The sequence below is a fragment of the Maylandia zebra genome, linkage group LG14, assembly GCF_041146795.1.
Source record: "Maylandia zebra isolate NMK-2024a linkage group LG14, Mzebra_GT3a, whole genome shotgun sequence".
NCBI classification, from domain to species: Eukaryota; Metazoa; Chordata; class Actinopteri; order Cichliformes; family Cichlidae; genus Maylandia; species Maylandia zebra.
Window position 1 is genome coordinate 3,941,991 of NC_135180.1, and position 16,034 is coordinate 3,958,024.

Consider the following 16,034-nt stretch of genomic DNA (forward strand, 5'->3'; position numbering starts at 1 on the left):
AATATCTGAAGTCATGTCCTCAAGAAATAAGAAAAAAAATCCAGCAGAGACCTAACAAATGCAACTGACCTTTCAGCTGATCGATCTACTTTACCACTGAAGCGTCATCAGAAATGGTTTTAATGGTGAAGAAGCTGTGAAGAAGCTATTTTAAAGGCAGTGAAAGAGGGAGAAAAATTACACAAGAACTGGACTGAAAATGAATGGGAAGAAATCTTATCTGTTGATGAAATTTTGGGGTTAAATCACGATGATCAAAATGTTTGGTGGTGAGGAGAAAGATATAGTGAGTGCATACAGCCATCTCTGAAATGTGGTGGAAGCTTCTTTAGCTTAACACTACACTAAAAGAAAAAAAAAGAAAAAAACGATACTGAAAAAAGTTTTCATTCTTGCCTTAACTCATGTCAGTTTAAATCTTGCTTATTTAATTTGTAACAAAATAAGTGTATAAACACATTCTCACTTCCAACTTGACACATACTGATATTTTAGCGCATAGTTGCATGGTATGAATATTGTTATGCATATCTAGCATAGGTTTCTTATATACAAGGATAAGCTTTTTGTGTCATTTACCTAAATAAACGACACTCACTGTGTTTTCTAAACATTTGCAGATTTCATGGGGGAGTCCAATGGAGTTTCTTTGGTGTGTGTGTGTGTGTGTGTCATGTCTTGTCAAAGTTTATGCAATCTACCACTTTCAGGGATTTCGCCTGCCTAAAGTATTCACTGAGCACGGTGTTGGCTGTGGCCATCTTCCTGATGTATTTGTGGATGTTTGTTGTTGCACCTGGACTGTGGTACTGATACTCACTAGTCCCTGGCCTCCTTCCTTCCGCTTAGCCTACAGTCTCAAGGTGCTCCACTTGGGTGAAACCCTCCATGCATGGTCAGAAGCTTCCTCGTCTTAATGTCAGTGGCTTCTATCTCCTCCTTTGGCCAGCTTATTATCCCAGCAGGGTACCTCATCACGGGCAGGGCGTGTCATGATTCGGCCGTGTGGCAGGCAGGATGAGGACCCAAATTGCAAACTCACAGACACGGGGGATAAACTCAAAATGCAGCTTTATTGCTGATAAGTGATAAACAATAACGATGATACAAAAGCAATACAAAACTACACTAAACTGGGAAAAGCTAAAGTAACATATACCGGAAGACACGGGGAGAACCACACACGGCATGAGGGAGAACGCGACGCCGAACAGGGGAAGACGCAGACAGAAATACACAGAGGGTTAACGAGGAAAGTGGGAACACACGGGGAACACAGGTGACACAGATAACCATAACGAGACAGGGCGGGGTGAACTGAACATGACATGTAGAGGTTCAGACAGGAGGAGAGAGAGAGCACGGGGAAAACACAGACATAACGGGCTGGGGAAACATGAAACAACCACAAAGGGAGACGAGGGCTCATAAATACCTAGAAGGCACACAGGGGGGGAGAGAGAGCACGGGGAGAACTTAGACATAAAGGGCAGGGGAAACATGGAATAAAACATAAGGAGAGACGAGGGCTCACAGATACACAGAGGGGCACACAGGGGGTAGAAGCCATGAAGGGAAAACACTTAGGGAACAACACAACAGGGCAACTCAGAAGACATGGTCTAAATAAGGAACGAAATACGAGAATACAAAGAACTGAGAATACTGGGCCCACATGGCCCAGGACCATGACACCACCCCCCCCTAAAGGGCTGGCTCCCGACAGCCCAAACCCGAGAAACAAAAACAAAAACAGAAAACAACCCACCCAGGGCGGGAGGCGGGGGACCAGGATGGAGGGACCAGAACGGGAAACAAAATAAACAACAGAAAACACGGGAGCACACGACCATAGTCAAAATAAAGTCCAGGGGGCCGACCCAGAGCCCACAGGAACAAGAGTTCACGGGTCACACGGTCGGGGGGCCGACCAGGCGGGTGGCACAGGTGGCAGAGCTGGTCCGGAGGCCGGCCGCGCGGAAGGCAGCGGCGGCGGCGAAGGAGACGACGGAGCAGTTCAGGAGGCCGGCCGCGCGGAAGGCAGCGGCGGCGGCGAAGGAGACGACGGAGCAGTTCAGGGGGCCGGCCGCGCGGAAGGCAGCGGCGGCGGCGAAGGAGACGACGGAGCAGTTCAGGGGGCCGGCCGCGCGGAAGGCAGCGGCGGCGGCGAAGGAGACGACGGAGCAGTTCAGGGGGCCGGCCGCGCGGAAGGCAGCGGCGGCTCTCCAGTGTCAGGCGTGCTGGCCATGGCCCGGTGGGCACAGGACCAGACAAAGCACAGGCCGAAGGCTCGGAGGCTGCTGCAGCTGACGAAGGCTCGGAGGCTGCTGCAGCTGACGAAGGCTCGGAGGCTGCTGCAGCTGACGAAGGCTCGGAGGCTGCTGCAGCGGACGAAGGCTCTGAGGCTGGACCAGGCGAAGGCTCTGAGGCTGGACCAGGCGAAGGCTCTGAGGCTGGACCAGGCGAAGGCTCTGAGGCTGCAGCTGACGAAGGCTCTGAGGCTGCAGCTGACGAAGGCTCTGAGGCTGCAGCTGACGAAGCACAGGCTGGACCAGGCGTAGCAGAAGGTGGCTGGATGGGCTCCTCGGGCCCTCCAGCTGACGTGGCATGAGGCTGGTGCGGTTCTCCCGAACCCCCAGCTGGCGAGGAAGGTTGCTGAACGGGCCCCTCGGACCCTCCAGCGGAGACAGGAGGCTGAACGGGCCCCTCGGACCCTCCAGCTGACGTGGCATGAGGCTGGTGCAGTTCTCCCGAACCCCCAGCTGACGAGGAAGGTTGCTGAACGGGCCCCTCGGACCCTCCAGCGGAGACAGGAGGCTGAACGGGCCCCTCGGACCCTCCAGCGGAGACAGGAGGCTGAACGGGCCCCTCGGACCCTCCAGCTGACGTGGCATGAGGCTGGTGCGGTTCTCCCGAACCCCCAGCTGACGAGGAAGGTTGCTGAACGGGCCCCTCGGACCCTCCAGCGGAGACAGGAGGCTGAACGGGCCCCTCGGACCCTCCAGCGGAGACAGGAGGCTGAACGGGCCCCTCGGACCCTCCAGCTGACGTGGCATGAGGCTGGTGCGGTTCTCCCGAACCCCCAGCTGACGAGGAAGGAGGCTGAACGGGCCCCTCGGACCCTCCAGCTGACGAGGTAGATGGCGGCGTGGGAGCCGCAGAGTCCTGGATGAGCTCATCCGAGCTCCCAGCAGGAGCTGATGCAGGGCCAGAGAGATTTGAGACCCCTGGCTGGATGTTAAGCTGACCAGCGGACCGTACTGCTACTGGGGCCTGCGCTACAGGCGGCACTGGAGCTACTGGGGCCTGCGCTACAGGCGGCACTGGAGCTACTGGGGCCTGCGCTACAGGCGGCACTGGAGCTACTGGGGCCTGCGCTACAGGCGGCACTGGAGCTACTGGGGCCTGCGCTACAGGCGGCACTGGAGCTACTGGGGCCTGCGCTACAGGCGGCACTGGAGCTACTGGGGCCTGCGCTACAGGCGGCACTGGAGCTACTGAAGACCGAACTGGGGGTGACACTGGGGCTACTGGAGACTGAACTGGGGGTGACACTGGAGACCCAGGTGACACTGGTGTACTGGGGTGAAGGCAGCGAGGATGCAGTCTCTCTCTTAAGGGAGGATCGAATGATTTAGCGATAAATCTTGACGGGAAAAGATGCCGATGCTGAGAATACCAGGCAGCGGGGGCTTCCAGGAGGGTAGCTGACTGAACTGAGGGTGGCTGCGGGGTAGCTGACTGAACTGAGGGTGGCTGCGAGGGAGCTGACTGAACTGAGGGTGGCTGCGAGGGAGCTGACTGAACTGAGGGTGGCTGCGAGGGAGCTGACTGAACTGAGGGTGGCTGCGAGGGAGCTAACTGAACTGAGGGTGGCTGCGAGGGAGCTAACTGAACTGAGGGTGGTTGCGAGGGAGCTAACTGAACTGAGGGTGGCTGCGAGGGAGCTAACTGAACTGAGGGTGGCTGCGAGGGAGCTAACTGAACTGACCTGGGAGGAGAAACAGCAGGAAAAGGAGCAGGCTCAGAAAAAACTGTCCGAGAAATGGCAGGCTCAGGGTCGACAAAAATAGCTCTATCAAAGATGAACCCGCCGTCCACTTCATGTTTTGTAGTCTTAGCATTGTCCGGTTTATGGCGGCGGGCGCGCCGCCTCCTTCGAGCAGAGGAAGCTGGCGCGATGGGCGCTGATGGCGCCAACACAGAGGGTGACGTAGTGGTGAGTTCCCCGTCGTCCGCCCCCATCCTTGCCAGAAATGAGGCAGGCGAAAAATAGCCTAAGCGGATCGGAGACGGCGAGCGGCTGGTAGGCTGTGCAGCAGGTGAGAGGTCCTCCTCCGGGATGAGCCAGGGTTTCCGCCGGAGCTCGTCCTCCCGATAAGCCCGTAACACCTGCTGCCGCTCTTCCTCGCCAAAGTCTATGGCTTCCGTTGTCTCCGTGCGCCACGCCGTGCGGCCAGACCGCGGTGAAGACGCGGAAGCCGGCGGGGTGCGGGCGGAAGGTGTGTCTGTGGCGAGCCTCACCGTTCCAACTCTGACCGCTACTGGCTCATGAGACAGCGGGGAAACGGCGCAACGGCACGGCTCTGGTGAAGGTGCACGCCCACCGGGCCGCTGCTCCTGCGGACGGAGTTGGAGGGCGGAGACGAGAAAGTCGCTGACGAGGGGGTGCAGCGTCTCCCATAACCAGGGGAACACAGATACGCACACCCCTACTTGGCGGGCGAACTCCTCTCGTTCCTCCTCACTGGAACAGTGCAGCCACTTGTCGCAGAGAGACTCCACTGTCCGGACGATCCCCCTCCTCTGTGTCGCTGGGTCCGACATGTTCGCGTCGTCCTGCAGGTCCGCGGAGGGGTTGTGAACTGCTGGGTCCATGTTGTGGTCGCGTTCTTCTGTCATGATTCGGCCGTGTGGCAGGCAGGATGAGGACCCAAATTGCAAACTCACAGACACGGGGGATAAACTCAAAATGCAGCTTTATTGCTGATAAGTGATAAACAATAACGATGATACAAAAGCAATACAAAACTACACTAAACTGGGAAAAGCTAAAGTAACATATACCGGAAGACACGGGGAGAACCACACACGGCATGAGGGAGAACGCGACGCCGAACAGGGGAAGACGCAGACAGAAATACACAGAGGGTTAACGAGGAAAGTGGGAACACACGGGGAACACAGGTGACACAGATAACCATAACGAGACAGGGCGGGGTGAACTGAACATGACATGTAGAGGTTCAGACAGGAGGAGAGAGAGAGCACGGGGAAAACACAGACATAACGGGCTGGGGAAACATGAAACAACCACAAAGGGAGACGAGGGCTCATAAATACCTAGAAGGCACACAGGGGGGGAGAGAGAGCACGGGGAGAACTTAGACATAAAGGGCAGGGGAAACATGGAATAAAACATAAGGAGAGACGAGGGCTCACAGATACACAGAGGGGCACACAGGGGGTAGAAGCCATGAAGGGAAAACACTTAGGGAACAACACAACAGGGCAACTCAGAAGACATGGTCTAAATAAGGAACGAAATACGAGAATACAAAGAACTGAGAATACTGGGCCCACATGGCCCAGGACCATGACAGGGCGTAGGTTTTGATAGCCCGGATCTTGTTCTTACCATTCAGCTGACTCCTCAGGACTTGCCTGACCACATTGGCACTTCATGATTCCCATTTGTCTGTGGGATTCCCAGGTACTTGTCCTCAATATCTGCAATGTTGCCTTCTGGTAGTTTGATCTCCTCAGTTCTGACTACCTTGCCTCTCTTCGTTACCATCGGACTACACTCCAATCAGACTGACATGCCAATGTCATTATTGTAGATCCTGGTGGTGTAGATCTGTGAACCAATGTCTCATTCACTCTTAGCATACAGGTTGATGTCGCCCACGTAGAGGAGGTGGCTGACAACTGCTCCGTTCCGTAGTCGGTATCCGTAGCCAGTCTTGTTGATGATCTCACTGAGGGGATTAGATCCCGCACCTGATGGTGACTTGTTCTATGGGCTTGAAGTTGGCTTCTAGTGTTGTAAGCCACATTCCTGTTGAGTTCTTGATGCAGGCTCTTTGGGTCCTGTTAATATTGTACAGTTCTAGGCATTCCAGGATCCAGTGATCCTGTGACTCAGTACCTTCTTGTAATCAATCTAGGCAGTACAGAGGTTGGACACTTGTCAGGGCCTGATGCTGTGCCCTGGAGCACTCATTAGGTGTTCAGCTGGGATAAACACATTTACTCAGGGCCTTCTTAATATGATGTTCTTCTGGCTCCCTGGCACCTGTATCTGTGGGGATGGTGATCACTCTGTGTTGTAGTGTCCTGATGACACCCGGTTTGTGATCCAGTGAATGATGAGAGTGAAATACTGATCTATGCATTGGTTTACGATGCACATCAGCTTTTTTGTCCCACATTAGTGATGGAAATCTCACAGAAGAAGATGAAGAAGGCTAGCCTCTCAAAGGCTAGACTCTGGAAAATTAAAGTAAAACTCAAACTGCTTTATTACTGAAAACTTACAAAACAACTTAAAATAAACCAGGAGCAAATATTTTAAACAAACTATATCACATGGGAGAATAAAGTACAAAGTTAAACTCAGACACACACCTGATAACTAGGGAGATAGGAAACACCAAGAGCAGTAGAAGGCAAATAACACTTTTAAATATCCAAACATAGACAGTCAGGGTAGGAGCTGCTACTGACAAGTATGCCACTCAAACCTCCCCACAGCAGCCTGTGTGAATTTAGGTACGGATTTCTAGCTTTCCAGCTGACACAGACTCTTGTTCACTGACATCAATGAAAGAAGGTCTGCCATCTGAACAAGGGTTAGTAAATGTTGTCACCACTGATTGGACTGGGCTAAGCACATTATCGACAAATCTTCATCCTTATATTATCTACTTTAAATAAATAAATAATCTACTTATTTTCTTTGGACATCTTTATCATGCAACACACACAGTTTGAATCAGTATATCTAGAAAGGTTTTCCTGATCTCTAAATGTAAAAACACATCTGAAAGAGACCAACATTCTGTTCTCCAAGTTTCTGGACATCTCAGCTATCTGATGATACATACTCTATGTTGCCATGAGATTTTATTATGCCCTAAAATAAGATTGCAACCCCAGAACTCCTTCGCATTTCTGGAAAGCTTGACCAGGTGAAGGAGAGGAGACTGAACAAAGATCACCCAAGGGCTTCATAGCTGGAGCTGCTTTCTTCTCTCCTTTTTACATATTCTGTGTGTCTCCCCAGCCCAGATTTCTACATTGAGAATTCCACAACACAGACCCCGGGATCTTGACAGTGAGAAGCTACTAATGTATATGTAATGGAATTTGCTGGAATAGGAAGTAACCTGAAAAATGCATTCTCCAGACCAACTAACTAATTCTCCACCCTATAAGGTTGGAGAAAAAAGAAACATATCCATAGGAACCACGCTGTCATAGTTGAACTATATATATATCTATATATATATATACACCCATAAATGTGGAACTCTGCATTTGCTACTTTAGTTCTGGATTTTGTGAAAAGCAAGGAGTGCACGGTGTCACTAATAAAAGAATAAGAATATATGGAAGATAGTAGCATGGAGTACTGACTAATGTTATGTGTGTCAGTGATCCAATTCTTTTCAACTCCTATTTTCACTGCACCACTGAAAGCTCCAAAACTCCTCACAGGCCGCAGGTCATTGGTAGAGAGCTATTTGAACAAGAAGCACTCTTCGTGATGATTTATTTTGTGCAACAGCCACACGTCTGCCACCGCTGCCGTAACACTGGTATTCTCTAAAGTTAATAAAACACATTTAAAGTAGGTTAATGAGCATGATCCTTTGATAAACGAAATTAGAATCCCACTGCTAGTGTATAACAGACCACCTACTAGATCTGCCTGACATTCTTTAATGCATGTCCAACATTATTTAAATTCAACCTGTGTTTAAATCTGTCTACCCTGGGAGGAAACCATTTTAATTTAGTTAAGAAAAGCTGATAAGACATTTTAGCCAAGCACTTTTAAAGAGGTCTGTAAATAAACAAAAGAAGAGGGCAGATAATCCATGAGCAATTAATTTGCTGCCGTGGCTCAGCCACATTCTTGCACTGGAGTCACTTTTAATAATGAAAGTAAATTGAAGATGAGAGTGAATTGCATTTAACCGCAGGTGTTATTCTACATATCAAATCCTCATCCTTTTCTCCTCTTCTTCTTGTTATTTTCCCTTGCTCTATTTTCCCATCATTCTCCTTTTCCTTCTAGTCAGATTCTGACACTATTCACTTTTCAGCCATTTCTTTCCTTTTTCTTTCACATCTTTCCTTTTAACCCATTCATTACGTTTTTAAAATTTTTATCCAAGGGCATCATTTCACCTAGGAGAATGTCGATTTGGCTAGGTTTTACATTATTCATTTGCGATGACACTGTTAAGTGCAGCCATTTTTCTGTTTGGCTTTATCCAAATACAGTGGGGCAAAAAAAGTATTTAGTCAGCCACCGATTGTGCAAGTTCCCCCACCTAAAATGATGACAGAGGTCAGTAATTTGCACCAGAGGTACACTTCAACTGTGAGAGACAGAATGTGAAAAAAAAAATCCATGAATTCACATGGTAGGATTTGTAAAGAATTTATTCGTAAATCAGGGTGGAAAATAAGTATTTGGTCAATAACAAAAATACAACTCAATACTTTGTAACATAACCTTTGTTGGCAATAACAGAGGTCAAACGTTTACTATAGGTCTTTACCAGGTTTGCACACACAGTAGCTGGTATTTTGGCCCATTCCTCCATGCAGATCTTCTCGAGAGCAGTGATGTTTTGGGGCTGTCGCCGAGCAACACGGACTTTCAACTCCCGCCACAGATTTTCTATGGGGTTGAGGTCTGGAGACTGGCTAGGCCACTCCAGGACTTTCAAATGCTTCTTACGGAGCCACTCCTTTGTTGCCCGGGCGGTGTGTTTTGGATCATTGTCATGTTGGAAGACCCAGCCTCGTTTCATCTTCAAAGTTCTCACTGATGGAAGGTTTTGGCTCAAAATCTCACGATACATGGCCCCATTCATTCTGTCCTTAACACGGATCAGTCGTCCTGTCCCCTTGGCAGAAAAACAGCCCCATAGCATGATGTTTCCACCCCCATGCTTCACAGTAGGTATGGTGTTCTTGGGATGCAACTCAGTATTCTTCTTCCTCCAAACACGACGAGTTGAGTTTATACCAAAAAGTTCTACTTTGGTTTCATCTGACCACATGACATTCTCCCAATCCTCTGCTGTATCATCCATGTGCCCTCTGGCAAACTTCAGACGGGCCTGGACATGCACTGGCTTCAGCAGCGGAACACGTCTGGCACTGCGGGATTTGATTCCCTGCCGTTGTAGTGTGTTACTGATGGTGACCTTTGTTACTTTGGTCCCAGCTCTCTGCAGGTCATTCACCAGGTCCCCCCGTGTGGTTCTGGGATCTTTGCTCACCGTTCTCATGATCGTTTTGACCCCACGGGATGAGATCTTGCGTGGAGCCCCAGATCGAGGGAGATTATCAGTGGTCTTGTATGTCTTCCATTTTCTGATGATTGCTCCCACAGTTGATTTTTTCACACCAAGCTGCTTGCCTATTGTAGATTCACTCTTCCCAGTCTGGTGCAGGTCTACAATACTTTTCCTGGTGTCCTTCGAAAGCTCTTTGGTCTTGGCCATGGCGGAGTTTGGAGTTTGACTGTTTGAGGCTGTGGACAGGTGTCTTTTATACAGATGATGAGTTCAAACAGGTGCCATTCATACAGGTAACAAGTGGGGGACAGAAAAGCTTCTTACAGAAGACGTTACAGGTCTGTGAGAGCCAGAGATTTTCCTTGTTTGAGGTGACCAAATACTTATTTTCCACCCTAATTTACGTATAAATTCTTTACAAATCCTACCATGTGAATTCATGGATTTTTTTTTCACATTCTGTCTCTCACAGTTGAAGTGTACCTCTGGTGCAAATTACTGACCTCTGTCATCATTTTAAGTGGGGGAACTTGCACAATTGGTGGCTGACTAAATACTTTTTTGCCCCACTGTATTTGAGTGCTAAGTCTGACTCTATTATTACTTCTAAAAGATCTTATTTAATTCTGGCTCCATATTTTTCTTCTAGGAAACTATTTGAGTAGCTCTATACTTTATACCTTATACAGTGCTTAGCAAATTTATTAGGACACCTATATTAAGTCAGATGGCATGGAGTTGCCCTCAAGCGACTAACCGCATTTTTGGTAACTACCCTGTCCCTTAATTTTTTTTATTAATTTATTTAGTTTGTGACACAAAACACTTCAGTGTTCAGTATAATGAGGACTAGATGAGGGTTTAAACCAGGGGCCCCCAATCCCAGTCCACGAGGGCCGGTGTCCCTGCAGGTTTTAGATGTGTCCTTGATCCATCACAGCTGATTTAAATAGATAAATTACCGTCTTGAAGTTCTCCAGAGGTCTGGTAATGAACTAATCATGTGATTCAGGTATGTTGACCCAGGGTGAGATCTAAAACCTGCAGGGACACCAGCCCTCGTGGACTGGGATTGAGGACCCCTGGTTTAACCTTTGAACTATGGGCAATCAAAGCCAAATCTACATGTGACACAGTTCTAGCTGCTATTAAAACAAATATGTGCATGTATATGAATATCTGAAGAAGTATTTCTAGTTATTTAAAGGCTGATTCTTAGTTCATTTTTTTACTAAAAATGCATTTTTTGGTTGGTTGCCTCAGAGAAACATTATGCAATTAGGCCACTTTTCTTAACACATGGTAAATATGTGGTTCTAAATTGGTCCTTCTGATTTTGTTTTAGGTTTTTAGGTGCTTCCTCACTCCAAAACACCTTATTCAAATCGTCAGTCTGTTATCAGGCAGTTGCACGACAACACCCAGTCAGTCATTTGAATCAGGTGTATTTGAGGATTGGGATCACTTTTGAGAGCATTGATTGATGGGGTGTGAAAGCAAACAAATCATGCACTAAAATAAGCATGAACAAACTTGCAGGAAAGCAAAAGAACATTTTATGGGAAGAAAGAATTTGATTGGATATCATAAGGTCCCTCACTCTGTGAGGACAGTGAACTGGATAAGAGTGACAGCAAGTACTAAAGGATCCCAGAATCAAGTCTGAGGAACAGTTTGGAGCCTAGGGACCTACATATGTGATGTATGCGGGTAAGCAATTGTGTATGGATGCAAATGATGGTGTGTATGTGGGTGTGGGGGCATGGGTGTCAGTAGCTTGGAGAGGACTATATGAAGTGAAATGTAAGGTACCAGGATCCAATGGAACTCCAAAGGTCAAATGACACAAATATGGCATCCGCCTCTGATTGATAAAGTTCCACAGAGAGTAGTTAGACATCCAGACACACAGCTCTACATACAATTGCACATACAGCCCCATTCATTGCACATGGTATCATACATAACCAGTGTATGAGCAGAGGCACAGAGATACACAAACAGTTATTTGTGATTTGTGGCTCAGGAGGTGAGCCACAACCACCACAAGTAATTCATACAAATCATCTACTAATCAGAAGGTTGGTGGTTTGATCCCTGGCTGCTCCAGTTAGTACATCAAAGTATCTTTGGGCAAGATACTGAACCCAAGTTGCTACCAACATGTTAATCAGAGTGTGATTATGTGTGTGAACATTGGAAAGAAAGCACTTAGATGTAGAAAAGTAGCTTGTATGACTGTGTGTGAATGAGTCATGTTATTCCATGCTAAAAGCTAAAAGCAGTCCATTGACCATTTATTTAGTTGTTGCATTAAACACAGATATAAAAATCAACTTGATTTTTGTTAAAATAAAAATAGAAATTTTTAATAAATTATTTGTTTCCTCAGAAATGTACTAAATCAATAAATACAGAAAACATTTTGGTACCCTTGTTGCACATTGTTGCCTCGAGTTTGCATGTTCTCCCTGTGTCTGCGTGGGTTCAAAGACATCCAGTTAGTGGGATTAGGTTATTCTAAAATTGCCCTTATGTGTGAATGTGAGTGTGAATGTCTCTCTGTCTGTCTCCCTGTGTTAGCCCTGCGACAGACTACATTTATACCATTGAGGGTTAATCAAACATAACATTCAACCACTAAAATGAATAATTTTTAATAATTTTTTCCTGTTCATGACTACAAGTCAGTACCTGGAATTAAGTATCTTAAAAAACTTCTTAAAGATCTTAAAAGTTTTTTTTTTATCAGCTCAGCTTAAAATCATAAATATCAGACTGGGCAGTGGTCTAATAAATTTGTTAAACATTGTACTTATACTAGGAATTGGTGCAACCTTTTAATTCATTCACTGTTTAAAACAAATTATTTTACTTTTAATATTGTTTCACTTCAAGCTGCTTGTCTCCTAACTGGGTGCTACTTGGAACCGGAAAAACTGAACAGCAGTGTATTTGTGCCTGGAATAATAATGTTAGGGATCTCCATCCTCACTGACATCATCCATAGCCTAGAGTAGAAAATACAATCTGAAGCCTGGAGTTTTAATTTACATGGATTACACTCCTCTCATTTCAATCAAAGTTTGGCTCTGTTTGACATGAGGATACACCTCAAGAGTTCAGTCATAGATTATCCTGTAGTTTTTTATTGTGGACATGTTCCTTGGCATTTAAAATGCAATATAATATTATATAACATAATTCACAAAATAAAGGATCCTCAAACAAATAACATCGTGTACAAATTGGAAGACATTCAGCTAGCTTTTCTAAAATTCTACAAAGATCTATACACACAACCTAGAGTGGATGATAAAGGTATGATATCCTTCCTGGACTCACTTTGCTTACCAAAGCTGACTGAAAACCAAAATATAAAATATAAAATAAAGGACATATCCGAAATTGAAATTAAAAAAGCTATTTCAAAATTAAAACCCAATAAATCTCCAGGCCCAGATGGATTTCCATCAGATTGGTATAAGCAAATGAAAGAGTTATTGATCCCCTTGATGAAAACAACATTCAATTCCCCCATCTTGGAATGAGGCTTCTATTTCCTTAATAGCTAAAGAAGGAAAGGACAGGCTTGACTGTGGAAATTACCGCCCTATTAGTGTTCTTAACCAAGACTATAAGATATTTACATACATCCTTGCCAAAAGAATTGAAAATATTCTTGTTCAGATAATTAGCTTGGATCAGACTGGTTTTATTAAGCAGAGACAAACGCAAGATAATGTTCGCCGAACATTACATGTTATTGATTATGTAGTTAAAAATAAAACTCAGATGGTCTTTATGAGCTTAGATGCTGAAAAGGCTTCCGATAGGGTTAATTGGGAATTTCTATACAAAGTTATGGGTAAGTTTGGATTTCATCAATTGTTTATCATGTCATTCAAGCATTATATAAATCACCAAGGGCAAAAATCAAAGTCAATAGGCGCTTTCTAATGTTTTCAATCTACAGAGAGGGAAACGCCAGGGTTGCCCACTTAGTCCTTCACTCTTTGCCCTTTTCATAGAGGCCCTGAGTCAAAGTGTTATACAAAACATTAATATTACTGGAGTCAAGATCATGGGTTGAGAACATAAGATTTCCTTGTTTGCTGGTGATATTTTGATTTACTTGACAAATCCAAATATTACTTACCCCAAGCTGTTATTACTTCTTGAGACGGGTGACCGTGGCTCAAGAGTTGGGCGTTCGCCTTGTAATCGGACGGTTGCCGGTTCGAACCCCGGCTTGGACAGTCTCGGTCGTAGTGTCCTTGGGCATGACACTTCACCTGTTGCCTACTGGTGGTGGTCAGAGGTGGCGCCAGTGTCCAGCAGCCTTGCCTCTGTCAGTGCGCCCCAGGGTGGCTGTGGCTACAATGTAGCTTGCCATCACCAGTGTGTGAATGGGTGGATGACTGGATATGTAAAGTGTTTTGGGGTCCTTAGGGACTAGTAAAGCGCTATATAAATACAGGCCATTTACCATTTAGCTCACTATCAGGTTATAAACTAAATATATCGAAGACTCAGATTTTAACTTTTAATTATAAGCCAAATCAGGAAATTAAGTCTAAAGTTAACTTGAATTGGGAGTTGGAGTAACTTGGAGTAAATATCATTAAAGGTCTCTCTAAAATATATCATGTAAATTTTAAAGCTTCCATCCATCCATCTTCATCCGCTTATCCGAGGTCGGGTCGCGGGGGTAGCAGCCTAAGCAAAGAGGTCCAGACCTCCCTCTCCCCAGCCACCTCCTCCAGCTTGTCCGGGGGAATACCAAGGCATTCCCAGGCCAGCCGAGAGATATAATCTCTCCAGCGTGTCCTGGGTCTGCCCCGGGGCCTCCTCCCGGTGGGACATGCCTGGAACACCTCGCCCAGGAGGCGCCCAGGGGGCATCCTTGCCAGATGCCCGAACCACCTCAGCTGGCTCCTTTCGATGTGGAGCAGCAGCTGCTCTACTCTAAGCCCCTCCCGGATGGCCGAACTTCTCACCCTATCTCTAAGGGAGAGGCCAGCCACCCTTCGGAGGAAGCTCATTTCCGCCGCTTGTATCCGCGATCTCGTTCTTTCGGTCACTACCCACAGCTCGTGGCCATAGGTGAGGGTAGGGACGTAGATCGACCGGTAAATTGAGAGCTTCGCTTTTACACTCAGCTCCCTCTTCACCACGACTGACCGGTGCAGCGTCCGCATTACTGCAGCCGCAGCCCCAATCCGTCTGTCGATCTCCAGCTCCCTTCTCCCATCACTCGCGAACAAGACCCCGAGATACTTGAACTCCTCCACTTGGGGCAGGAACTCATCCCCGACCCGGAGTGGGCACTCCACCCTTTTCCGGCTGAGAACCATGGCCTCAGATTTGGAGGTGCTGATCCTCATTCCCGCTGCGTTACACTCGGCTGCGAACCGCTCCAGTGCGAGCTGGAGGCCCTCACCCGATGAAGCCAACAGAACCACATCATCCGCAAAAATCAGAGATGAGATTCTGAGGCCACCAAAGCGAAAGCCCTCCGCCACTTGGCTGCGCCTAGAAATCCTGTCCATAAAGATTATGAACAGAACCGGAGACAAAGGGCAGCCTTGGCGGAGCCCATCACCCACCGGGAACGAGTCCGACTTATTGCCGGCAATGCGAACCAAGCTCTTGCAACGGTTGTATAGGGATTGAATGGCCCGTAGCAATGGGCCAGACACCCCATACTCGCGCAACACCTCCCACAGGACGCCCCGAGGGACACGGTCGAATGCCTTCTCCAGGTCCACAAAACACATGTAGACTGGTTGGGCAAACTCCCATGCACCCTCAAGTATCCTCGAGAGGACAAAGAGCTGGTCCAGTGTTCCGCGACCAGGACGAAAACCTCCTCCTTGAATCGCTACCTTATCGTGGTGGAGGGGTTTGTGTGTCCCAGGGATCCCAGGGGCTATGTTGTCTGGGGGCTTTTGCCCCCTGGTAGGGTCTCCCATGGCAAACTGGTCCTGGGTGAGGGACCAGACAAAGAGCGATTCAGAAGACCCCCATGAAAAGAATATCGAGGGAACAGTTTACCCTGCCCGGGATAGGGTTACCGGGGCCCCGCCCTGGAGCCAGGCCCGGGGAGGGTGCCCGAGGGCGAGCGTCTGGTGGCCGGGCCTTAGTCCATGGGGTCCGGCCGGGCACAGCCCGAAGAGGAGACATGGGCCCATCCTCCCGCAGGCCCACCACCCGCAGGAGGCGCCATAGGGGTCGGGTGCATTGTGAGCCGGGTGGCGGCCAGGAGCGGAGGCCCTGGCGGACCGACCCCCGGCTGCCAAGACTGGCAATAGGGACATGGAATGTCACCTCTCTGGTGGGGAAGGAGCCTGAGTTGGTGCGTGAGGTTGAGAGGTACCGGCTAGATATAGTTGGGCTCACCTCTACGCATTGTCTGGGCTCTGGAACCAGTCTCCTGGAGAGGGGCTGGACTCTGTCTCAGTCTGGAGTTGCCCCTGGTGAGAGGCGGCG

The 16,034-nt window shown here is 47.9% G+C and overlaps 2 protein-coding genes across 3 annotated transcripts in view; both read right to left on the reverse strand.

Moving 5' to 3' along the window:
- Nucleotides 1–16,034, reverse strand: part of sez6b (seizure related 6 homolog b) — a 236,781-nt gene that overhangs the window by 105,417 nt on the left and 115,330 nt on the right. The window lies entirely within an intron of this gene.
- On the reverse strand, nt 1,028–3,353 carry LOC143422011 (uncharacterized). The gene is made up of 2 exons (XM_076892129.1): nt 3,081–3,353; nt 1,028–3,038 (listed from the first exon to the last, which is right to left on the reverse strand). Exons 1-2 carry the CDS (start codon nt 3,177–3,179, stop codon nt 2,232–2,234), a joined length of 906 nt encoding a protein of 301 aa, XP_076748244.1. The 5' UTR covers nt 3,180–3,353; the 3' UTR covers nt 1,028–2,231.

What these genes read in the sequence shown, in the direction of transcription:
- LOC143422011 (XM_076892129.1), bottom strand. Translation starts at nt 3,179, where the DNA reads ATGAGCTCATCCAGGACTCTGCGGCTCCCACGCCGCCATCTACCTCGT. An exon ending in TCCTTCCTCGTCAGCTGGGG is followed by an intron (nt 3,039 to 3,080) that starts GTTCGGGAGAAC and finishes CGTCAGCTGGAG; the next exon opens with GGTCCGAGGGGCCCGTTCAG.